General features: G+C 47.5%; 1 protein-coding gene across 2 annotated transcripts in view; it reads right to left on the bottom strand.

The window, feature by feature from the left end:
* The window catches only part of Tgfbr2 (transforming growth factor beta receptor 2), a 98,394-nt gene extending 72,856 nt beyond the window's left edge, over positions 1–25,538 (bottom strand). Inside the window, exons 1-2 of one of the 2 annotated variants that reach the window (XM_004662080.3) lie at positions 25,095–25,538; positions 4,640–4,714 (exon numbers count right to left, since the gene is read on the bottom strand). In XM_004662080.3, coding sequence (XP_004662137.1) covers positions 4,640–4,714; positions 25,095–25,188 — 169 coding nt within the window. In that variant the 5' untranslated portion in view covers positions 25,189–25,538. The remainder of the gene's footprint in view (positions 1–4,639; positions 4,715–25,094) is intronic. The other variant, XM_004662081.2, reaches the window with a different exon arrangement.
* Positions 25,539–26,099: the final 561 nt, after the last annotated feature.

Below are 26,099 nucleotides of genomic sequence, written 5' to 3'. Positions count from 1 at the left end.
GCTCTCTATGTGCATTGCATCTCGCTTCCCAGCCGCCTACAGGCTATGATGCACGGCGCAAGGTCTGCGCTGAACTCAAGCACGGGCTGGGATATCCTGAAAGGTAGGGGACGTTCAAGGGCTCGTGCATACAGCTTTTCAGCACAACGAAAGAACTACTGACTATTGTTCTTTGTTTGACATAGGGTCTCCTGTAACCCAGGCTGGCTTGGAACCCCAATATATAGTTAAGGATGTCCTTGAATTCTTGATCTTGTAGCTACTGTTTTGAAAGCACATGAAGGGCTGGTAATGGAATTCCAACACATTGTGGGGTTAGAAATGTGGGAGGCCCGGGTGCTGATGTGAAGGACTGGGGGGGGGGAGCTCGTGACTGGTTCTCCCGCTTTCCGCTAAATACCGTGACACTGTGAGAAGAGAAGAAAGGGGGTCCCCTGTCTTTGCGTTGCCAAATCGTGGCTTTGAAGTGGTTTTATCGTGCCATCCCTCTGCTTATTAAGTGCTAGTGACTCAGAACTGCATCTACATTAATATGGCCTGCTGTGCCTGACCCTCTGGTGGTTTGAACTAGACACCCCATACACTCATGCGTTCTGAATGCTACGTCCTCAACTAATGGCAGTTTGGGAACTGGTGCCTCCTGGAAGAGGTGGGTTTCTGGAGACAGGCATGTGGGTGTTACAGACAGCCTCCCCGGCCCGCGCCTGGCTCACTCTCACACTGCAGAGCTCCGCGTGCAGCGGCAGAGGTGAAGTTCGGCCTCTGCTCACGCCGTGTCTTCTCCTGCCATCACGGAGCTTCCCCTCGAGTCTGTACGTGAAAATAAACAACTTTCCTCCCGTAAGCTGCTTTTGGTTAGGTGTTTTCTGCCAGCAATGAGAAGCTGCCTACAACAGACACCAACAGTCGAATTAATTTTTTTTCTAAACACATTTATCGGAAGTCTTACAACCTGTCAGCTCCTTCCAGCTTCGCCATGCCTAGCACTCACCCCCCCCCCCCCAGATCTACCAGACAGACCACAGCAGCAAGGAGGTCAGGTCCGGGGCCGCCCGTCCAGCCCACCGGAGGGAGGTCAGTGCCTACGATCCGCTATTAGCAAGCCACAGGCATCCTGCTGCCTCTGCTCCCCCAGTGCCGGGATAACGGGTATATGCCGCCACGTGTAGCTTTTACAAAGGCCCTGGAACTCCACACGAAGTTCCCGATCCGTGCATGGCAAGCGCTTTACACGCGGAGCCATCACTCCAACCCACGCATGGGAGTTCTGAACCCAGCAAATAACGCTTCTCCGCGATTGGACACTAAGTAAATACCTGGACTCACTCCCTGGTCAAATACCCCATTTGTATCCCATGTGGATGCAGGTGGACTCATGTTTCCCAACATGGTGTCTACATCAGAATCAGCTGAGGATTTGTTAAGGTAATAACCATGCCAGGGCTCTGCCTGCCCCAGGACAATGAATCAGAGCTCCTGGCGTGTTGACTCAGGTACTCAAATTGCCCTACAACTTCTCAGATGGTTCCGAGGTACAGGCAGGGTTAGAAATGAAATACAGTTCTGGAAATGCTACCGTGCACATGGAGTGGGGAATTCAACAGGGGGAAAGACAGCAGTGAGACCTGGACAGGGTGAGGCCGCTGTGAAGCAGTCCCCTCTTAACCTCAGCCTCAGGGAGAGCTCTGCCTAGCCTTGGACTAGAAGATAAATTACAAATGTATGCCGGTGTGGTCAGACCCAGGCCGGAGTTTTCTTGGATGACTCAAACCCTAAAAGTCTTTGTGGGGGTTTGGGAACAGGCAGGAAATATAAACATCAGTGACTAGAGGGGTTTTGGTTGCCATTGTATACATTCTTCCTAGAAAAAAAAAAAAATGGGGCAAATTCTTTACCATGGAATTTACAAGTTTCCATCCATTTGAAATCTTTTGCCAACTGTCATGGAGACAATAGAGTAAAAGGAAAGTATATTTATTTTTTAAAAATATTTTAGTTATTTATTTGAGAGAGAGAGAGAGACAGAGAAAAAAAGGCAGACAGAGAGAGTACATATGGGCACACCAGGGTCTTTTGCCACTGCATACAAACTCCAAACACAATCGCCACTTAGTGCATCTAGCTTTAAGTGGGTCCTGGGGAATCGAACCCGGACCACCAGGCTTTGTATGCAAGTGCCTTTAACTGTTGAGTCACCTCTCCAGCTAGGGAGATCTCTTTCTAAGATCTAGCTAGCAGACTTCCTGGCACAGCTGACTCTCTCTGGCTCCACAAGACAATCTGAATACTAAGTTAAAGAGACTGATGTTGGGACGGGATTCTGGACCTCCAGAGATGCAGCAAAGATGTTAAGGAGACAAATTGTTCCTCAGCTCAGAGGTAACTGCTAAGGATAAACTTGTCCTTCAGAAAATCACAACACTGTATAGACACAACACTTTTAACAAGACACATTTTAAGTCAACATGTCCCTGATCCCTGTGGGATTTTCCATCTCATTAAACTATAACCTTTGGGCTAGAGAGATGGCTTAATGGTTAAAGGGTTTGCCTGCCAAGCCAAAGGACCCAGATTCAATTGCTCAAAACCCACGTAAGGCAGATACACGAGGTGGCGCTGTAATTCATTTACACCGGTGAAGACCCTCTGGGGTGCTCCTTCTTTCCATCTGCCTCTCTCTCTCTCTAAAATAAATAAAACTATAACCCTAGCTATATCCCAAATTTGAAAAAATGACCATTTCTGAAATGCTTAAAATTTGTATACTTTCTGGTTATAGCAACTCCTCAGAATGTAAAAATTACAAGTTTTAAAGGATTACATAAAGAAGGATTATTCTGGGAGATCTATAAAGTATGGAATCCTTTTTTATGAAGCACATACATAAAGAACTAACACCGAAACCTATTACAGTCCGAGGAAAAGTTTGCCAACCGTAATATCAAGTCGTTAATCTAGTCATTGCTTAAGGCAGCTGAACTTTGCTCGAAAATCCCCACTGAGGAGAGGAGAGCCCCAGGCTGCGCCCACAAGCGGCTGCGAACTCATCCTGAGGAATGCTGTCAGGACAGGAGAAGAAAGCAGACCGCATCACCAAGCTGGGGCTCAAAATTAAATCAAACATCATGACTCAACTTCTCGTTTTATGTTGGTGGGGAAATCGCTGCTACAGAGCAAGTTTTAGGTGATCAACAGTGCCAGTGAGCCTGGTATGTTGGCAAACAACATACTACTCTCCGGGGCCTTTCTTTATGTCACGTCCTTTGAAAATGCCATCCTTGTACAGGCAGGTCGTGGTATTATTCAAGGTACACTTGTTCCCTGTTAATGCAAGCTACTAAATACCAGGTGTCCATCTTAACCTGTAGGCCACAGTTCTGTTCTTTGACAGGTCTTTATTCAGACATTCATTCATGTTTAAGAAATTCTTGGGAAGGATTTCAACATCAGTAAATGACTTCCAAATCCACATGATGAAGAAATGTCCTCTTTATGTAAATGGGTCAAAATTCTTTAATGTGTTGGGCATCTGAAGCTCTGGGAAAGGACAGAACCAACCTCAAAACGATAGCATTTGGCACGGTCATTTATTTATTTATGTATATTATTTATGTATATTTTGTTGTTGGTGCATTTGATGTGTGTATGGCGTATGAATATGTATGAGTTCATGTTCATGTGTACAAGTTTATATGTACATGTGTAAGAAGGAAAATTTTCAGCTGTTCATCACTGCATCTGCCAGGCTAGACAGCTGCAAGCTAAGAGATAAGGTCTCATGTAGCCTAAATGGACTTTGAACTTGCTACATAGCTGAGGCTGATCTTGAACTTCTGATCCTCCTGCCTCCATATCTCTAGTGCTGGGATTACAGGCATGTGCTACCATACCCGGATTGGTATAAATGGTAACATTCATCTCTTACCAATGGCGATAGAAGCTCAGGAAGGCAGGCCACGTGGAATTTAAGAGAGAAGTTGTCCCCACAAGAAAAGGGGGAAAGAATAAATGACTCATGGCATAGTTTGAACTCCACTTAAGACTATTGGACAAAACCCTCGGAGAAGTGTGACTTGGAAGACGAAATTCTCCAGCATTAAATATAGCTTCTCGGGGGCTGGAGAGATGGCTCAGCATTTAAGGCACTCATCTGCAAAGCCTGATGACCTGGGTTTGATTCCCCAGGACCCACGTAAAGCCACATGCACAAAGTGGTGCATACATCCGCAGTTCATTGGCAATGGCTGGAGACCCCTAGCATGCCCATTTTCACTTTTTCTGTCTCTTCTATTTCTCCTTGCTTGCAAATAAATAAATGTTACATATATATATATATATATATACACATATATATATGTATATATATGTATATGTATATGTATATGTATATGTATATGTATATGTATATGTATGTATGTATGTATGCATGCATGCATGCATGCATTTCCCATTTTCAAGGCAAGAACAAAGCTTCTGATACCAACCCTCCCCTCGCTGCATCCACCATGTAGCTATAAAACTGTAAAAATATGATAGGATAACAGATCATTATCTTAGACCTAATTACAAACTGAGCAGAGAGAGAACATCAGGTCTGTACGTGGAAAACGTATGAAAAGACAAGTTCATGATACATTACAATGTCTCAGTGGGTGGGCCGTCCTATTACAGCTTAGGCAGAGGGCTTCGTCTTTCTGGGCCTCCGTTTCCACATCTGTAAAACGGGACAATTATACCCTCTCAGAAGGATGTTGCCAAGCTTTAAAAAAATGACATTTAAATGAAAGCATTATATAGATGAAAAAGGCCCTGTATTTATGTAAGGGCTCATGTCAAAGAGTCTTAGAACCAAGGACTGGGGCAGGAGCTCGGTGGGTAAAGTGCCCGCCATGGCAGCGTGCGGACCTGAGTGCAGATGCCCCAACCATGTACAGTGCTGGGCAGGGTGGTGTACGACTGTAACGTCAGACCTACAGAGGCAGAGACGGGGAAGCCCTGCTTCATAAAATAAGGCAGAAAGAAACGGAGGACGACACCTACGTTGACCTCTGACCTTCCCACACATGCCTGCAGCTGTGCATCATCACCTGCAGCAAACCTGAGCCCACGTGCTCATGAACACTGCTACACGCACGCACACCCCGCAGACACACAGACAGACAGTGAGAGAGATTATTATAAGCAGACAGAGTCGATGGGTCTTTTATAAGATTTCTGGCCTATCCTCAGACCCAGTAAGTACTCTTTCCTCAGAAGTCTCACTGACAGTAGTTTTTCAAATTATTTCTCAGTTAGTTGTCATGGTTTTCCATCTCCCTGGACAACTGGGCAAAGAACGGTTCTCATGACATTTTTTGCATTTTATACATTAAAAGCAAAGTAGTGGCGGGCGTGGTGGCGCACGCCTTTAATCCCAGCACTCGGGAGGCAGAGGTAAGAGGATCACCGTGAGTTTGAGGCCACCCTGAGTCTACATAGTGAATTTCAAGTCAGCCTGGACTACAGTGAGACCCTACCTCGAAAACACAAAAAACAAAAAACAAAAAAAAAAAAAAGGAGAGAAAGAAAATGGAATGGTCACACCAGGAAGGCCTCTAGCCACTGCAAATGAACTCCAGATGCATAGGTCACTTTGTGCACCTGGCTTACGTGGGTACTGGGGCATCAAACCCAGACCATCAGACTTTGCAAGCAAGCACCTGTAACCAATGATCCGTATCCCCAGCCTGACATTTTTGCTTTTAAAATACATTTCAGGGCTGGAGAGATGGCTTAGAAGTTAAGGTACTTGCCTGTGAGGCCTAAGGACTCATGTTTTAACCCTCCTGGTCCCAATGAGGCAGATGCACAAGGCGATGCAAACACGCAAGGTCGTACATGTGCACTAGGTGGCACACACATCTGGAGTGTGACTTCAGTGGCTGGACACCCTGGCACAGCAATTCTTTCTCACTATTTCTCTCCCTTTCTCTCTCTCATCAAAACAAACAAAAAAAAATTACAAAAAATACATTTCACATCCATTCTAACAGTGAAAGACATTTTTTGTGTTTCCAGCATATACGAACCAAAGGAATAAATAGTCTAGGGTATTAAGCACACCTCTGGATGTGTCTGAGACAATACTTCCAGAAAAGAGGCGGGGAGGACTACCTTGAATATGGGCACTGTCACCTCATGGGGGTCCTGGACTGAATCCAAAGAAGAAAGGTAGCTGAGCACCAGCTGAGCACTCGCTATTTGCTGACTGTGGAACTAATGTGACCAGCTGCCTTTCGCTCCTGTGGCCACGCCATGATGGACTGTGCGCTCCAACTGTGAACCAAAACCAACCCTTCCTTCGTTAAGATGCTTTTCTCGGGCGTTTGATTACAGCAGCGAGAAAAGCAAGTCATCAGATACAAACGTTCACTAAAGCGACGCTCCTGTATCCCTGGTCCCTACAGGAACTGAGCCTTAAGCTCTGCCGCCAATCAAGATATCATCAACTACTCACTCTATTTTTCTTCTAACTTCAAGACCCCTCAACTCAGGAAGCGAGAGAGCCAGGTTGGTGCCATTGTGGCGTCTCACAGGAAGAGGATTTATGAGAAGTGAGGCCGGGTCAATAAAACCTGCCCAGGCTTCGCAGGGCTGGCAGTAAAGAGCCTCCTGAGGGTAGATAAGCCGTCACAGCACTGATCACATTGTCTCCCAGACCACATATTGTTCTGTTCTTCCTTTCCCAGAACTTCTCTAGGACAAATGTCTGAAGAAAGGTTCAAAGAACAGCTATCTATTATCTAGTCCAGTTTTTTTTTTGGGGTGTGTGTGTGTATGTGTGTGATCAAGAAGTTTCACTTTGACAGAGGTAAAAACCAATGGGCTTGGCTCATAAGGGTTAAACTGAGTTGTGATTCAAGAAGTTAACACGGAACTGTTACATAAAACCTCATGCCCGCCAAGCACTGCGGTGCACATCTTTAATCCCAGCACTAGGGAGGCAGAGGTAGGAGAATCACAGTGAGTTTGAGGCTAGCCTGAGACCACAGAGTGAGTTCCACATCAGCCTGGGCTAGGGTGAGACTCTACCTCAAAAAAATAAAAAATAAAAAGTATGCCTTCTGTCTCCCAAAGACACTCTACGCATCTCATTCATAAATGGGTGACAGGTGACATTCTGAGTTAGCAAAATTTCCTCGTAAAGTGATTATTATATTATCACCACAAGCCTGCCTTCTCAACACTATCATTAAGATCTTGCAAGATAAATGTTTCCAGGAATTTAAAAATCTAACCAAAGGCACGTCCAATTAAAAGAATACTATTGCAACCATTTCTAAAAGGACCAAAGAATATTAAGACCAAGAATATAAAAATTCCATGTTCATCTCCTCCACCCTCAGAGAGCAGGTAAACTTGGGTGCTCATGTGTGTCTGCTTTGGTTTGATTGTGAAGCGTCACCCTTGGGCTCCGGTGTTTGAACACTTGGCCTCCAGGGGGCACTGTGTCCGGGGGCCGGGGGTGTGGACCCCGGCCAGCTGCAGGGTGTTGCTGAGGGTGGCCCTGCCGGCTTCTGGCTGCAGCCTGGGCTCGCTGCTCTCTGCCAAGATGTGAACAAGTGACTCTGTAAGTCCCTGACTTGAGCTGCCACCAACTCCACCTTGCCTCCCCCACCATGCACAGAGACCAGTGTATCCTTCCTGCAGATGTTTCTGTCAAGTTTTCTGTCACGGGCATGGCAAAGACTAGAAGCCTTGAGGGAGTTAGGAAGCCAAGGGCAGCGCCACTGTGTCCGCAGAGGAGCAGCTCTTCTGGAGACGAGGGGGCTCAGAAAGAGCCCACACTTGTGCAGGACACACAACTCCCGATCACATGCTGCCAGGGGCCTCACAGTGACCTTAGGGGGAGATGATGGAAACCATGGGGACAGAGAGGGCCAGAGGCCTCTCAGAACCCCCTTGGAGCCCGGCTTCTGTTCTCCACGTCAGCAAGATTCCATATTCAATTATGAATGGGTCTTTTAAAAATACTTTATTCATTTACTTGAGAGAGAGAGAGAGGAGACAGGTAGAAAGACAGAGAGAATGGATGGGTCAGGTCCTTCACCCACTGCAAACAAACTCCAGACGCCTTGTACATCTGGCTTATGTGGGTTCTGGGGAATCAAACCTGAGTCCTTAGGCTTTGCAGGCAAGCGCCTTAACTGCTGAGCTATCTCTCCAGCCCATGGTTGAGTCTTTCTGACCGAACATCCTATGAAGTGTGACCAGGGTCACCTTTGTAATAAGGACCTCACACGACTCTCAGAGTGGTATACCACTCATCCTGTTCTACTTCTTTTTTCAAGATTCTGTCAGCCAGTCCTTCTGGGCACCCCTCGCACCCCCATGGCAGAAGATAACCTTGTCCTGTGAAGGAAAGGTGGGAGTAGCCAGCATGTGTCCTGCATTGGGAAGTAGAACTTACTTTTCTTTTAAGACTGGTGCAGGGCCCTAGACTCATGGTATCTGGGGCCTGTGTGAAAAGGATCACACACCCGAGAATAAATGAATTAAAGGTGGCTGTGATGTACAGAAAAACAACCGTCTGTACACCCACTCAATGCAGCACCCCCAAATTCACGGAACTGAAGACTGTAGACGGAGTAAACTTCCACTGTAGACAGCAACTTACACGGGGCCTGAACACTTAAGACTCCCCTCAAGTCTGTGGTTCTGTGGGTACCGTGGTTCTAAGCAACAAAGCCCCCGGAATTCACGCTGAGCAAGAAGGAGAGCAGTCTATGCTTACGGGCATGTCTTCAAAAGCAATGAGCTCCAAACAGCACTGAACACAATGCCTAAGTAACACACATTTACAAGGAGCGCGTGCTAAGGACTATGGTAAAACCAGACACCGCAGCTCTCCCCTCGAGGGCTCCTCGTTCTAATAAGGGAATGAGCGCACGCGGTAGGCTGGTGGGCAAGTCCGGAGGGATGAGCCTGGGGGAGGGGCAGCGAGGCAGAGAAAGAAGGGAAATCAAGGTGAGGGCACAGGGCTGGGATGCAGCTCAGTGGTAGTGTGGCTTGCTAGCGTGACAAGGCCCTGGATTCTAACCCCTGCACTGAAAACCAAACGCAAACAAATGAAAGTGAGAACAAAAGGAAGACCCAACTGGAAGGACGCTTTAGGCCAGCATGACCTCAAAGAGCAGATCCACTATACGGAGCAGGTAGAGAATGAACATTTGTATGCATGTATGTATGCATGTATTCATTTATTTGAGAGAGAGAGAGAGGACGTGCCTTGTGCGTCTGGCTTATGTGGGTTCTGGGGAGTTGAACCAAAGTCCTTTGGCTTTGCAGGAGAGCACCTTAACTGCTAAGCCATCTGTCCAGTCCAAGAACGAATGTTTTTAGGGTGGAGATGGATCACACATTGGGAAATATGAAAGCCCAATGGACGTGTAAGAACACTGTGTTCTAGACGAGCCATGAGCCAGTGCCTAGAATCCCCAGCCCTAGGGAGGCTGAGGCAGAAGGAGCTGGAAGCCGACCGAGCTACATTAAGACCTGGCCTCCAAAAGGGGCGGGTGGGGGCTGGGGATGGCTCACTGAATACAGACAGCGCTCGCGGTGAAAGCATGAGGACCAACGTCTGCATCCCCAGAACCCACATAAAGCTGGGTGCTGACATAGCACGCTAGAGCCCCAAATCCCAGCGCACCAATGGGGAGCGGAGACCGGAGCATTGCCCAGGTAGCCTGATGAACACAGCAGTGAACACGAGGCCCCGCCTCGGACAAAGTGGAAAGAGAGGGTTGACACCCTAGCTCGTCCTGTGACCTCCACACACATGTCACGGCAATGCCTGCCACCCACACAAGCACACACAGACGCACGCACGCACGCATGCACACACACACACTCACACTCAAAGCACCTACACACGCGCACATAACCCCCAATAAAGAGGAATGGGAGAGGCTGGAGAGATTGCTCGGTGGTTAAAGACACTTGATTCCAAAGCCTGAGAGCCTGGGTCCACATACCGCCACGTGCACGAAGTGGCCACATGTGTCTGCAGTTCAAGTGCAGTGGCTGGAGGCCCTGGCGCACCCACTTTGTCCCTCTATCTGCCTATTTCTCTCTGTCACTCCTTTTCTCAAATAAAGACATAAATATTAAAAAAATGAATAAATAAAAGAGGAATGGGAGAGGGGAAAGAGCTGGCCTCATCCACAGCGTCGTCATGACTCGGGTACTATGTTCCACCTGCGTGCCGGGCGCTGTGTGAGGGGTCAGGCTCCCACAGGCAGCCTGTGACCTCAGTGTAGGAAGGAAGGCCGTGTGGTCACCAAGATCCACAGAGACAGCGCACAGAAGTGGGGGGGGGGATGTACTGCTGGCAGCTTGAATGTGTGCTGATAAGAGAAGGTGGGGGAGCAGAGATGCCAGTTAGCAGATGTTCACCGATAACAGAAAGCAAGAGCTCCAGTTGGCGTTGTGGTTTCATCACTCAAGAGCAAACATGAAACCGAGTGGCTGTGCATTTCATGTAACTACGCTTCTGTCACAAATAAATGTCTGACAGCAAGACTGTTGGTATTAAGATCCCGAGAGCCGACCTAATGAATGCGTTCAAATGTGATGCAACAGGAAGCGACATGAACTACGGATTGCCATGGGAAACTTTCTGGTTTTTCCTCTGTCCTCTCTTGCCAAGTAGAGCCCAGATGTTAGATGTCAAAAAATTTTTAAAAAAAGAGTCAGAATAAAAATAAAATCAGAAAGTAGCTGTGAGGACTACTGTCTATTGTGGCTGCCATGTTGCTTCAAGCATCAATAACTGAGAAGGACCGAGACTTCTAGAAGACAAAAATAACAAAGACAAAAAAGCTGCCTTCTCCTTGGAAAGAAGCAGAAGTCCTGAAAGCCAGGATGGTTAAAAGAAAATTTTGAGTCAAACTGTTACAGAAAACCAACTCTACACAAACCTGTCATTAATTCGGTGGACACACATTTTGTCTGGTGCAGAATGCCCACATTCTAACAGACGTCATGGTCGAGCACACCCCCAGCCTGAGTTAAAGCCTACGTGCTTTGAGCTTCGAGGAAGACTCATGAAACACTCACTGGGGAAGGCTGGGGAGATGGCGCAGCAGTTGAATGGCCCTTGCTTGCAAGCCTGCTGGCGCAAGTTCAATTCCCCAGCACCCACTTACAGCCGGCCACGGAGCGGCGCACATGCCTATAGTCCCAGCACGTCTCATGCAGCGGGAGGGGAGGGCCAGGAGAGTCCGGAAGCTCTCGTGGCTGGATTGGCAGTATAGGTTTTAGGGAATCAAACATAAACACGACGTGTGGTCACAACACAGTCCCTCCAAGCCAGAGTTAAAAGACTGCTGCTCTGCGGCGCATCTACAAGCTACATGGACATGCGGGACGGCCTCAGCTGCTCCTCCCATGCCGAAAACAGCAGTCTGGAAGCAGCCAGTCTCTAGCACATTCCGTCGTTTCCGAGGATATTTTAAGAACAGCGATGGAGCAACCTTTGAACAGATAATGAGATCACTCATTATCCCCAGAACAAATTCTCATTCTTTTCCCAAAACACATCGAAGCTCTTTGGTGGTCGACTACTCCAAAACCTGGCAAAGGGTTTTGCAATTTTTTTTCACACTTTAGGACAAATCTTCTTAGACAGTTTTACCCGCTCAGAGGAAGAGGAGAATGAAGGCACCGTAATTAACTGAAGGGAAATGGCCTGACCACCAAGCAAGCCTGGCTTGTCCTCAGCTAGCCACGAGATCCAGCTAAAGTGAGCCGGCTACTTTGGCAGGCTGTCCTCTCGGACACCTGCAGTCAGAGATTTCCAAAATAACTGGTTATATGCTTTTCTCTTTTTACCTATAATTATCTTTCTTAAATTTTATATTGCTTTTTATGCATGCTTACGTGTGTGCATTTTCATGTGTGTGTTCACATATGTGGGGTTGCATGTGCACATGCACACGTGTGTGTGTGTGTGTGTGTGTGTGTGTGTGTGTGTGTGTGCAAGTGGGTGTCGTTTCTCAGGAACAGCACACAACTATTTTGAGGCAGGGCCTTTCTCACTGGCATGGGGCTTGACCGTCAGGTTAGAACGGCTGCCCAGTGAGCCTCGGGGAGCCTCTTTTCCATCTCCACAGTACTGGGATTATGGGAATGTCCTACCAAACATGGTGTTTGTTAAAAAAAAAAACAGTACTTATTTATTTTATTATTTTTATTATTATTATTTTGGTTTTTTGAGGTAAGGTCTCACTCTAGCCCAGGCTGACCTGGAATTCACTCTGTAGTCTCAAGTGACCTCAAACTCACAGCGATCCTCCTACCTCCGGAGTGCTGGGATTAAAGGCATGCGCCACCACGCCCGCTTTAAAAATATTTATTTTTGAGAGAGAGAGAAAGAGAGTAAGTGTGCGCATGGGACCTCCTGCCACTGTAAACCAACTCCAGATGCATTGGCTGCTTTTTGTATCTTGCTTTGTGTGGGGACTGGGGAATTGAACCCAGGGCAGAAGAGTTTGCAAGCAAGTGCCTTTAGCTGCTGAGCCATGTCCTTAGCCCCATTCCTGGCATTTTAACATGGGTGCCAAGAATTGAACTCTGGTCCTCGTGTTTTTGAGCAAAGAAACTACCAACTCATCAACTGCACAGTGGGCTACGGGCTTTCGCTCATCATTCCCGTACATTTTCTTACCTCTCACAGGAGCTATCGTCAACCAATTCAGGGAGTCAGTTCTGACCTGTTAGGATTTTGGTTGTTTACTGTTTTAATTCGTTAAGGATTCTGTTGTTGTTGTTGTTTGTTTTGTTTTTCTGGGGTAGGGTCTCACTGTAGCTCAGGCTGACCTTTGTTTGTTTGTTTGTTTGTTGTTGTTTTCTGAGGTAGGGTCTCACTCTGGCTCAGGCTGACCGGGAATTCAGTATATAATCTCAGGGTGACCTTGAACTCACTCCTACCTCTGCCTCCCCAGTTCTGGGATTAAAGGCATGTGCTTCCTCGCCCAGCTATTAGTTAAGGATTTAAATGAGTGTGTTTACTCATGTAAATCTCCTCTTCTAAAATAATTACATGTTTCTTTCAGAACAAAAACAGAGGAACATTTCATCTAGTCCCAAGCATGTCACGCAGAGGGAAAGGAGTCACAGGGGGTCGACTTCCTGAGCAGGCCCCTGGGAACAGGTGAGGGCTGGTGCGTTTCCAGTTCTCACCAACTGTCTGGAAGGCAGTCTCACTGATTTCAAAGTAAGGGTCAGCCCCGGGTTACCTTTCACTCAAGATCAAGGTTTTGTGGTAATTACAACTTTTCTCCTTGGCAGGGACTACAGCCTAGGCAAATGATGAAGGGTTTAGCTAAAGGTGAGGAGGAGGGCTTCGGTTTGCTAACACAACAATGTCCACAATCTCTGCAACAGAGGGAGGGGAGAAGTAATCAAACATTTTCATCTAGTCCAATAACTGAGCTCTGCCATTCAGCATCACTTCCAGTCTTCTGGAAGGTGAAATTTATAAATTTTAGGGGCACTGTTTAAGAAAATGACAAAAAAATTGAGAATAGAAATTTGGATGTCAGAGTGGATATTCATGTAGAATTAGTAATGCGGTATTTTGTCTAAGAATTACAAATTTCAAAAAGATACAAACACCAAATATAGAAATTTTAATTAAAAAAACCATATTTTTATCTGTTAGCATCTTAACACTTCTCTGAGTAGTTTTCCTGCATTTTTCATATTTTTTAAATATTTTGTTTACTATTTGAGAGAGACAGAGGGAGGCAGATAAGAGAGAGAATGGGTGTGCCAGGGCCTCCAGCCCCTGCAAAGGAACTCCAGACGCACGTGCGACCTAGTGCATCTGGCTTACAGGGGTCCTGGGGAGTCGAACCTGGGTCCTTAGGCTTCACATGCAAGCACCTTAACCACTGCCCGCCTCTCCAGTCTCATCTTCCCTGAATTTTTGTTCATATGACCTTGGATCACCTTTCCCAATGATTGTGCAGAATTCTCTACTGAAAATAGAAAAATAATTCAATATATTCTCTAGAATTCAAATCAGAATTTATCATTTATTCTTGGCAGTTATAGGCCCTGAAGGACTACTACTATTGGGGGGGGGGCTAAATGGATATATTTTTCCCACCTAACTACCCTTTAAATATTTATGTTTTTCCCAAAAATGAATGGGACCTTGCCCTTTTGGTTAGAGAGGCTTCCCCTTTCAGATGGCGGGCAGTGACTCCTGGGTAGACTCAAAACTCATCAACGTGCTGAGACGTGACAGCAGAGTTTCAACACTAGTGAGACATCTCTATTACACCCTCAGGGGCATCTCATTGTGGAAGAGGTGGGGGTGAGAACGTAAGAGCTGAAGGAAAGTGAGGAGTGCTTTGGAATGCTGTCTTCCAGACACACAGTGGCCATTGCGTTCATGACCTCACAGTGGCTAACGCTGCCTACACAAGACTTGAATAAAACGGGGAAGATGATGACGCATCAGACTAGAAGAGACCCGTCCAGAAAGAAGAAGAGATTCAGTGGAGTGGGGTTAGGGGAAGAGGGGCAAAAGAAAGTGGTGGGAAGGGATTAAGATCAGTGTCGATTCTGTATGTGCCTGGAGGTTGCCTATAAACAGTTTAAAATATTTAAAAGAGGTTTTCATTTGTTCTTGAATACTTTTGCAGATTTTCTTTCCACTTTATAACGCATCTTAGGTAACATCGCGTGAGTTTTGTGGACTGCCTCCAAATTTAAGATGACCTCTTCCAGGGAAAGGAACACCTTTCACTTGTAAACCATGAAGAGTCCAGGTATTGCAAGCTTCCTTAAATATTGCTGACTTTGACAATGCTTGTTTAACCCAAGGCCGGGACCAAGAGCTGGGGACTTATACCAGGGAAGAGCCTTGGAGAAAGTTCCACCCATTTCATAGTAAATATACCTGGGTCCGCCACATGTGCCCCCCCCCCCAACACGTCTAATACACCCTTAAGTCCTTCCCGAGTCCTTCCAGCTAAAGTACCTGTTTTTTACTGGGGCTATTTAACCTCCCCAATGGCATAACTAGGAATATATCTCTGGCAGTCAAGTCTTTATTTTACCCTCGAGATCACATCACAGGCATAATATTTTATTACCTGGTGTACAAACATTATTTTACCCCACTAAGGAAATTAAACAATCATATATGAAAATACTAAAGCATTAGAAACATGTTACTTCTCTTAACCTCTAGAGTCTTCCAACTCCTTGACATAGTGGGCAATTTGTTTATGGCAACCGAGAAAGCCTAGACTCGGTATAGCCTAGCAACTAGGGTCTCCCATTCCCAAACCAAACCCTGCTGGATCCAATCCCAGCAAAATCATTTGCCAACTGGGTAGCCTCAGGCAAATTTCTCAATCTCTAAAAGACTTCCTCTGAGGATTAGAAAATCCACCTGGGAGAGGGAGCCCTATGTAACACACAGGAAACGCTCAGTGTGATCCGGAAGGAGAAAGATCTTAGTAAGAGAAACACATACTTGATGCTACATGGTTCTTGCCATCCATTTCCAGAGAGAAACTACAGGGTGCGCAGAACTGTTTTATCTCTGTGTAGAAAAGCACACAGACTTGAGGGGTGAGGGAATTCATCTACAACGCATCTTTTTCGTGATTTCAAGCTTTAATGGGTAAAGAACTAATGCCAAAAATATGCACTCAAGCCCCTCGTTTCCTTTAAAGACCTGTGTGTGTGTGTGTGCGTGCGTGCGTGCGTCCAATCTGAGTGTCTCCAGGGTACACAATTTGAACATTCCTGTGCCTTTTAAAGCGTTGGAAGGTTTCTCCCTTCTCTGGCCTGTCCCAGGATCCTCACAGTCTTCAGGAGGACTTGACTAGTGATAGATCACTCAAGTGAAATACTATCAAAGCAGGGGCTGAGGAGCTGCTGTAGTAGGTAAAGCACCCCATAAAAAGCAAGCTTGTTGGTGCAGGCCTATATTCCAAGCACCTGGGAGGTAGAAACGGGAAGATCCCAGAGCAAGCCAGATAGCTAGACTAGCCAAATCGACGAGCTCTGGGTTCAACAACAGACCCTGTTCTCAATAAATACGGTAGAGAATAATTGAAGAAAACAAAAAATTATCGACTTCTGACTTCCACACGAATGAACACACATATATGCACTCACACACGTACGAATATATATATGCATCATATCAGATGCAAATATATATGTATGTATGTGTGTGTGTATGTGTGTGTGTTTGTGTGTGTGTGTGTGTGTGTGTATGTATGTAACAGTAGAAAAATTATCCCCAGGGCTGCAGGGATGGCTTAGCAGTTAAGGTGCTAAGGCACTTGCCTGCGAAGCCTAAGGACCCAGGTTCAATCCCCCAGTACCCACATAAGCCAGGTAGATGCACAAGGTGGCACATAGGCCTGGAGTTTGTTTGTAGTGGCTGGAAGACCTGGTGTACCCATTCTCTCTCTCTATCTGCTTCTTTCTCTCTCTCACACAATCTCAAACAAATAAATAAAAATTTTAAAAATTAAAAAAAAAATCCCCATGGAGTTTTACCTTGCACTGATGATCTCAATACCCAGCGGAAATGAAAGCAAGACAAGGAAAAGTCCAAAATCTAGCTGCAACAAAATTCATCAAATGGATACGTGGACAGACCCTTCCTGTTCCTGCAAGAAAACACCAAGTGTGGCGCAAGTTTTCCAAAGGAAGCCCGCGGAGGGCGATGAGCAGCCTCTCGTTATTAATGGCATGTTGTGTGCTCTGAGGAAAATATGATGCCATCGATGAAAGCTAACTAACCTGTCCCCCAGCCCTTCTCCAAAGAGATGCCACTGATGCCAAGTCGGTTCCAGACACTGGAAGGCCCAAGACAAGAATGCAAATACCGACCAATACCTTTGACCAGGGAAAGTCGGGGCTAGGGCGATGGCTCCGTGGTAGAGTGCTTGCTGTACAGATATAAGGACATGAGTTCAGGTCCCCAGGAATCCACGTCATGTCAAAGGCTGGGTGCTATGACACAAGCCTGCAACCCCAGTGCCTGGGAGACCAAGACCTCCAGGGGCTCACTGGCTGATGAGTATGGCCTAGTCAGTGAGCTCTAGTTCAGTGAGGATCCCTACCTCAAAGAACGGAATGGAGAGCAATTGAGGATGGCCCCCGACGTCAACCTCTGACATCTGCACACATGTGCACCGCCGTACACAAATGCGCGTGCGCGCACACACACACACACACACACACACTAGGTGAAGTCACAAACCGAGCTCACACACTGCTGAGTGACACAGGTTATGTCCTACTACTGTTTTGGCTGACAAGTAGAACCTCACCTCCCAACATTTAGAAGGCCAAGTTGAACTTTAGAACTGCCATAGTCTTAGTTCAAGAGAGAAGGCTCAGCAGTTTAGGCGCTTGCTTGTAAAACGTGAAGGCCCAGGTTCGATCGCCTGGTACTCATGTAAAGTCAGAAGCACAGAGTGTAGCGTATATCTGGAGTTCATTTGCAGTGGCAGGAGGCCCTGGTGTCCTCTCTCTCTCTCTCTCTCTCTCTCTCTCTCTCTCTCCTTGCAAATTAATGAATGAATGTAAAGTATTGTTTTAAAAATGCATTCCTGAGAAATGTGTGAGGTGGGGGTGACACGGACTTAAGCTCTAGCTATCAAGACAGGCACTGGGGTGGAGACACCAAGAAGGTTCTTTTCTCCCTCTGTCTCAGTCCCCCCTTTTTCTTTCCTCTCCCCTTCTCTCTCTCTCTCAAACACACACACACACACACACACACACACACACAAACAGAGCCATGCCTTGGTCACCCTGGTGTAGAAGGTGTCCATCAAGTGAGAGGCTGCAGGTGTAGACTCTGGGCAAGGGTGTTTGGAGTTCAGGTACCCTAACCTCATCTAAAATGGGGAAAAGGGCATTGAACTAAAAGGTTAAGGAGTGCCCCTACCTATGCCATGGGCATGATCTGGGCAGAGTACCCTCGAATGTCCTAGGCACAGGTTCCTTTTGCCCACATGTCAGGCTCATAGTTTTGTGGCAAAGCTGAAAAAAATGTGGGAACAAAATATTCCATCAGACAGCAAGGGGAAGAGGCTGCATGCCTTTACCGGTCCCAGATAGGACCTCACAGTCACAGGTACTTTCCCTGCAGCTAATCCTTTTTGATGATTAAAGCTCTGGCCCAGGAAACAAAACACAGATGCCAGGTCCCCCTTAGGAGCCCAGCCGGAGGCTCGAGGTTGACGGAGTCCTCTGCAGCCAGGGTGGCGGTTCCTCCACGGGGAGTGTGACCGTACAAGGTACAAGGCGGAAGCTGTCTGATGGATTGCGGTTGAAAAAGAATCCTCGCCACCTGCAGGGTTTCAAGTTAGGGGACCTGGAAAGTCAAATTGCCCCATCTCCCTTACATAGGGTGAAGTCTGTTCTTGTGGCCAGCAATGGCTTTGGCCCTACATGATGATGCTATGTGCCTCGAATTTAAGGCTTGTACGTCTTTGAACACAGTGTGTGTCCAACATCTGGCAACAGCCCAGGTCTCTCTCCATGGCCTCCACCACCACGATGCCATGGTCAGCCTAGAAACTGGTCACTTTGAGCAAAGGAGCTGTGCTACCTTGATTTTCTTTGGTACGAAGGCGATCAAGAGGCACACTATATTTTGATGAAAATGTTCTTAGGTAACACAGCACAGTACCATGGACACACCCAGTGAAATTTAAAAAATAGTAATAAAAAGAGACGGTAGATTCCTCAAGCAAAGCAAGACCACTATGAGTAATAAACTGAAGACATTAGATGGTAAGTTCTCCCTTTCTAAAATATGATGTCCCTTCCAACTTCCAAGCTTCTTCTTGGTATGCACGTGTGTGCATACACAGACTAACACAGACACACACACACGTTCTCTATTTTTAAAATAAAGACAGTAAGATTTATCTTCCAGATTTCTTCCTGTGATTAAATTAAATAAGTGATGCCAAGTTTCTGGCTCAGGGGAAAGTCTACAACATGGGTTCTCTCTGCCATCGTCTCTTTTCTCTGACTGGCTTCCAGTATTGCCAGGGTACCTGTGCAGCCCTCTAAGCCTTTCCACCTACCTGGCAAGAATCATACCAATCATTAGCTTGCCTGAGTCAGAGGTGACAGGTGCCTGCACCACAAATGGTCCCAAGGAAGGAAGGCATGCAAAATAAGTGCTCTGTGTTTTACTGTTGGCATATCTGCAAACTTCTGAAATCGAAATTTCGATCAGCTGAAGTTGTATGTAAGAAGTGGAGATCAGACACTGGCCAGGTGTAAAGTGAAGCTTTTATACAAAACCTGGCTAACGAACGCCAGATCCAGGAAGCATGTCTCCCTGAAACCTGCTTTGGCGTTTGCATGAGCTAAATTATACCCAAGATGTTCTGCCGTTGACCTTGCCCAAGATAAGACATATTGGGTTCTGCTGCTTAAAAACCAAAACACAGGGCTGGGGAGATGGCTCAGCAGTTAAAGGTGCTTATTTTCAAAGCTTACCAGCCCAGGTTCGATTCCTGGGTACCCACACAAAGCCAGATGTAACATGGTGCATGCATCCAGAGCTCCTATGCAGCAGTAGGGGCTCTGTTGTGCCCATTCCCCAAGCCCCCTCTCTAACACACATATAAACACACAGACAGACAGGCAGACCAAAAATAAATGAACCAAAACACAAAAACTTGGTAGACAAATGAAAGCTAAAAAAAAAAAAAAAAAAAAAAAAAAAATGAGGTAGTCTGGGCATGGTGGCTCATGCCCACAATCCCAGCACTTGAGAGGTTAAGACAGGAAGTAGGAAGCCAGCCTGGGCTGCTCCGTGAGACTATCTCCAAACAGACAAATCAACCAAACAACAAAGGGGAGGGGGGAGATTAATAGATCCAACACTGCATTTTTAAATTAAGCTTACCTTCTATAATTTTCTAGACAAAACAAAAAAAAAAGGAGGGGGAAGAAAGAATTCAGCATTTCTAAATAACTTTATTGGCAAAAACTTCTTTAAAAGTTCTGTTATGGCTTTGAGGGCTTTTTTTTTTTCAGTCGCTTAAAATTATGTAAGAAGTTGAAATACCTTTTTTTTCCCAAATTTCACCAAAATTCAGGAACCAATTATACATATAAAAATAACCAACACAGGGCCTGATGGCCCAGACCTGCAATCGTGCATCTCTGCAGGCTGAAACACGTTGAAGGCTGAGCTCGCAACTGTCAGGGCAACTTAATGAGACCCTGACCCCGAAAAAAGCCTGCCGGGGACCAAGCTCTGCGGGAGAGCACTTGCTTGCCATGCATAAGGCTGCAGGTTCAATCCCAGACACGGCCACATAAAACAAAAGGGTAAATTGCTTCAATGCCTTACCAGAAAGGAAAGACTTAGGCACTCAGACCAAATGACCAATAGGGACAGCTCAGTTGTGCGACGTTCAGCCTCAATTGCCCTGTCTCCAGCAGGACGCAATGGAAGCTCTGCTCTGTGTTTTCTGGATCCTGTGGCATATGCCAGCACCGGAGAGCCCTGGAGGTGGGCACTGAGAAAGACACCCTCCTTGTCTTTGAGTAGCTGCGGGGTCCCTGAGCAAGGGAATCTCATACAGGTGGCGTGCTAGGTGCTGTTAGGAGCTGAGAGGTGAGTCACAGGGTGGAGCATCACCTCCACCTGAGGCACTGAAGGCAGGTTTGCTTGAGGGGCCTCGGGGCCAGGAGATGACCCATTAGATTAAAAACGCTTGTGCCAATGCGACCACCTGAGTTCAGATCCCCAGAACCCACATCAGGTTGGGCACTAGAGCATGACAGTCTGGCATGGCTTAATGTGCCTGTGATAAGACAGAAGATGGAGACAGAGACCCTCAGGAAGCTGATGGGCCAGCTGGCCTGGCATTTCCAGTGATAAGCAGCAAGACTGTGCCTCACACAACATGGAGGGACTTGTAACCTCGACACTTGAGACACGTGCACACACGCACACCTACGCCCACATACACACACACACACACACACACACACACAGTTTAAAAAATGGGTTTGGAGAGATGGCTTAGAGTTTAAGGTACTTGCCTGAAAAGCCTAAGAACCCATGTTCAACTCCCCAGTAAACACGTAAGCCCAATGCACATGGTGGCGCATGCACGAGCAGTTCATTTGCGATGGAAAGACGCCTAGGTGGAGTGTGTTAAGTTCTCAAAGATGAGGCAAGGTAAGCAGATAGCAAGGACTTCAGACACAGGTAGCAACGTGGACGTAGACGTGGCTGCCTAAACTGTTCACAGCCCTCATACACAGAACTTAAGGTGGCATGGGAAAGGGCAGGCTTCAGGGAAGCGTGGAGTTGGGTGGGAACTAGGCCCCAGGGGCCCTGCTTAGGCCTAATTACAGAGTTAACAATAATCAGGGTTTGTGTCTGCCCAGCACTTACTAGGATGTGCATGCTGTGGGAAGTCTTTGCCAGCATTATGTTAACTCACCCTCCCCATAACTCTTAGACGCCCATTTTATAGGCCTGTACACTAAGGGCTAGAAAGTAAATGTAACAAGTGACACAGCCATTAAGTGAGAGGCAGGTCTGATGTCAAGACTGGCCCTTATTCCTCCACCTCAAGACCATCATTATGGAAAGATGGGCTGGGCACAATGGGTCCAGCTCACTGGCTGTAGAAGGAAGAAGGGGGACTAGAGAGATGGCTCAGCAGTTAAGGTGCTTACCTGAAAAAGCCTAAGGACCTGGTTCGATTCCCCAGTATCCACCACATAAAGCCAGATGCACAAGGTGGCACATGAGTCTGGAGTTCATTTGCAGTGGCTAGAGGCCCTGGTATATCCATATCCCCCCCCCCCGTGTGTGTGTGTGTGTGTGTGTGTGTGTCTTTGTCTCGATCTGCCTCTCTCTCTCTTTGTCTCTCTTTCAAGTGAATAAATCATAAAATAAAAGAAAACAGAAGGGGGCCAAAGGCAATACAATTGCTGGACTGTAACGAGGCAAAGACAGAACAGTGATATAATGAATCAATGCAGAAAACACAGAGGACTGGAGAAGATAGCTCAGTGGTTAAAGACACTTGCTTGCAAAGGCAGCCAGTCTGGGTTCATTTCCCCAGCCACCCACATTTGCTTGCAGAAGCAAGAAACCCTGATTCAAAAGTGACACACACACAACGAAAAATCTTAAGGGCTGAAGAGATGGCTCAGTGGTTAAGGTGCTTGCCTGCAAAGCCTAACACTTGGGTTCAATTGCCCAGTGCCCACATAAAGTCAGATGCACAGTGGTGCATACATCGGGAGTTGGTCTGCAGTGGCTGGAGGCCCCAAGGTACCCATTCTCTCCCTCTCCTTCCCTCTCTCTGTCTCTCTCTCTGCTTGCAAATAAAAACAAAACATTTTAAAAAGAGACAATGAATTAAAAATGTGGTTAGCATTTTGTTTAAACCATCACTTGTTAAAAATAAGACGTCATTAAAGGAAGTGGCACATGTCGTTCGAGTGACTGCAGGAACACTTGATCCCTATGATGCTGTCACCAATGTTTAATCCTCACAAAGAATCTTTTTGTAGGTGTCTGTGAAATAATGACCACATTTTTCAAATCTGAAGTTTGCAGGATGTATGACCCCCAAGAGTCAATTCTGAAGTATGGGCATTTAGGAAGAGTGAATATATTACATCACAAACAAAAAAATTGTCAAAGTACAGTTCTTCGGTGTATGTGTGTGTGCCCCCGTATGTGTGTAAATGTTCATATGTGTATAGATACACCTATGTATGCTGATAAGCACTGTGGAGACCAGAGACAACAGGTCTCTTTCTCAAACATTTCCCACCTTATTTTTGGAGGCAGGGTCTCTTGCTGAACCCAGGCCTCACCTATTTGGCTAGACTAGCTGGTCAGCAAGCCCTGGGACTACAGGTACTTGCTACCACACCCTTTGTTCATGGGAGCTGGGGATCCGAACTCAAGTCCTCATGCTTACAGGGGAAGCCTTTTACCGACTGAGCCACAGCCCCAAACCAAAGTCTACTCCTCAGTGACAGTTCTTATACTGAAAACCTTTGCTTACTTGACAACCTTCTAAGCAAAAGATTGTGTTTTTTTTTTTTTTCCCATAACTGACAAGGACTCTATAAGCAATTTCATTCCTTCATATCTTAACTGGCATAAAGATATTTTGAAAAATATTCTTACTGCTTACTGATTATGTCAGAAAAATCCTGACTCCACTCACCTCCATGGAAAACTAAAATATAAGAGGAATTAATTTCTCTCTTCACAGTAGCTGTCTTCCACCTTTAACCATCTTTAAGAACTTTAACCAAATGGGTATAATTCAAAATGAATAGTTCGACCATTTTGAAGCTTCAATTCCATAAAATCATGAAAGCTCTCTGTTTTATAAAGCCAGTAAAACCCTGAATAAAAGCCAGCAGGCCTTAAAACTAATTGTTTAAAAATGTATGTATAAATGACTCATGAACAACTGAGTCTGAAATTCGCAAATCATAAACCGTATCCCATTAAACAAAACGTAACAAAATCGGTTCCTGCTAATTTCTTCCTTTCCTGATCCAAAGCAAAAGTTTAATGCACACAGAAAAGGAAGGGCATTGTGTTCAGTATTTATAAGCCAAACCGAACTCAGTTTTTAAGAGTCTGAAATAAAATCAGAGACAAGTGACATTGTGGTACCGCAACTTTCAGAGACCAGCCATAAACAAAACAAGGGATTTTCTGAAGCTGCAGAACGGTAACAAGGCGGCTGGGGCTTGGCTTGTCATGACTCTTCTTCCTCCTTCCATGCAAACCTCCCCTGCATGCTACTTTGGGTGAGCCACACCCTTACAAAAGCTCCCCATTCACACCAGATGTTGCCAGGCAGGTTCCATTCGAACCGTGAAGTTCTCTAACACTTTACCCCAAATCTACTCAGGCCAGCCATAAGTCACTGGAAAACATGGCGGAGGTGGGTGAAATGTCAAAGATGATGGGATGTACCCTTATCCAAACCCAACTGTCATTGGACAGGGAAGGAAACTGAGGCCCAGAAATATACTACCACTCGCCCAAACAGTAGTGTCAACCACAGATGCGCGCGCGCGCACACACACACACACACACACACACACACACTCAGCTCACTGGGGGATGGCAACTGTAAAAAAAAAAAAAAATTCTATCTTTTGAGTTAAAAATTTCAAAGGTTTTACATTTTCCAAAACAGCGAGTCTTTAAGAACCAGTTCTGGCATTTTCCATCCCTACGCACACGGGCCAGGTGAACAACTGCAACAGGCTTTTGTACCCCTGTAGTCTCCCCATCAAATGACATCTGTAGAGAGCCGCCAGCTCCGGGAGGAAGGCAGGACCAGTGCTCCAGGCAGCACCCCAATAGCCTCGCACCCAGTAGCTACCCAGTAAGTAAGTGACTCTCGGCCATCCACACCGCATTGGGTCTCTGCCCTCGCAGGCAAAGACAGTAGGGGCAGACGACTGACTGTCCTTTACTTAAACTTGTATCCAAGCAAGTCTGGAGCCCAGAATGTAGCCTGGGCTTGGGGGGGGGGGAGGGGGGTAAGGGTAGTGGAGTTTGGAGCTGAGGGTAACAGCCCAGGGACAGGGCGACAGGGCGTCTGGAGAAGGCCAGGGGTCCCAGGTGTGCGGATGGTCTACAGGATGGCCCAGCCGACTATCCCGGCCGCTGCTCCCCAGCCTCGGGCAGGCAGAACAGCAACTTCAGGAAACTTCCCTTTCCGGGGGTGCGGGCTGCCGGGCAGGCTCGCCTTGGCTGGTGTGCGCACAAAGGGGCCAGGCGCGTCCCCAAAATCCAGCCCCCGGGCCCCGCGAGTGAACTGTCTTGCTTTCTACTTTTTCCCCCCTCTCGAAACAACTCCCGACATCGGATCCTCCTTGGCCTTGGCCTGGGGGAGTTTGCAGATCTGCGTGGGGGCCTCCTGGAAACTTCCCGTTTCCGCCCTGTCAAGCGCAGCAGCCCCCAAGACACAGAAGTCAGGCTCTTTGGGGAGCCCACCCCAAAGCCCCCAGCTCCACAGCGGGACACTCACCAGACTTGGGGACGTGCGGCGGGATGGTGCTGGCGATGCGTGTCCACAGGACGATGTGGAGTGGCCACAGGCCCCGGAGCAGCCCCCGACCCATGGCAGCCCTCCTCCTCCTGGCGGATCGTCATAGACCAGTGCCGGGGCGCCTGGGATCCAGCTTGTCTTCCCCCCCTCCGACCTCCACCCACCTCTCTCCCCTGACCCGGGGAGGGATGGGTGCTGCGCCCCGGCTGCGCTCCGCAGGGGCTCGGGGACCCGCGAGCGCGCGCCCGGGCCAGCGGTGCGGTGCCGGCCAGATGTGGCGCGCGACGGCCCGGCGACGGCTCGATCGATCGATCTGTGGCTGGAGTTGGGGTGTGCGTGCGTGCGTGTGTGTGTGTGTGTCCGGGGCGGGGGGACGTGGAGGCCCCCCGGGCGGCCCGGCCGAGCGGAGCTGCGCAGGAGGAGGCCCCGCTCCGTCCCGGACGGGCGAGTGCGCGCGCGGGGGTGTCGCCAGGCCCGGTGCGCGCGAGTGACTCACTCGTCAACTTTACCCGCCGCCCAGGGAGGGGGAAACAGGAAACTCCTCGCCAACAGCTGGGCAGAACCTCTCCGCAAAGCCCCGAGAACCTCCCAGCCCTCGCCCAGCCGCCAATCAAGGCCTCCCCCCACCCCAACCCGCCCCCGAACCAAGCCCTCCGCTGCCCCTTCCGTCGCCCTCCCAAGCCACCCGTTGGGTTCCCAGAGCTCCAAGGGACTAAGGACTCCAGTTTCGCAAAGTATCTGGAACCTGGGGAATGTTTACACTTTGCCTAGCTCCTCCAGAAAGCGTGCCCTCCAGTCTCCCGAGCCTGCTAGGGACTGTTGCAAGCTGTTTTGCAACTGCATTTTGTAACTTAAAAAAAAAAGTTGGGAGGAAGCCCTGAAATCTAAGCTGGAGAGTTGAGAGAGCCCTCTCTAGTAAAACGATGGTGTGAGTATTATGTGTGTGTGTGTGTGTGTGTGTGTACATGGGCACACTGTGCATTT

Source organism: Jaculus jaculus, chromosome 17 (assembly GCF_020740685.1).
Source record: "Jaculus jaculus isolate mJacJac1 chromosome 17, mJacJac1.mat.Y.cur, whole genome shotgun sequence".
Classification (NCBI taxonomy): Eukaryota; Metazoa; Chordata; class Mammalia; order Rodentia; family Dipodidae; genus Jaculus; species Jaculus jaculus.
This window is presented reverse-complemented; position numbering and strand designations above follow the sequence as displayed.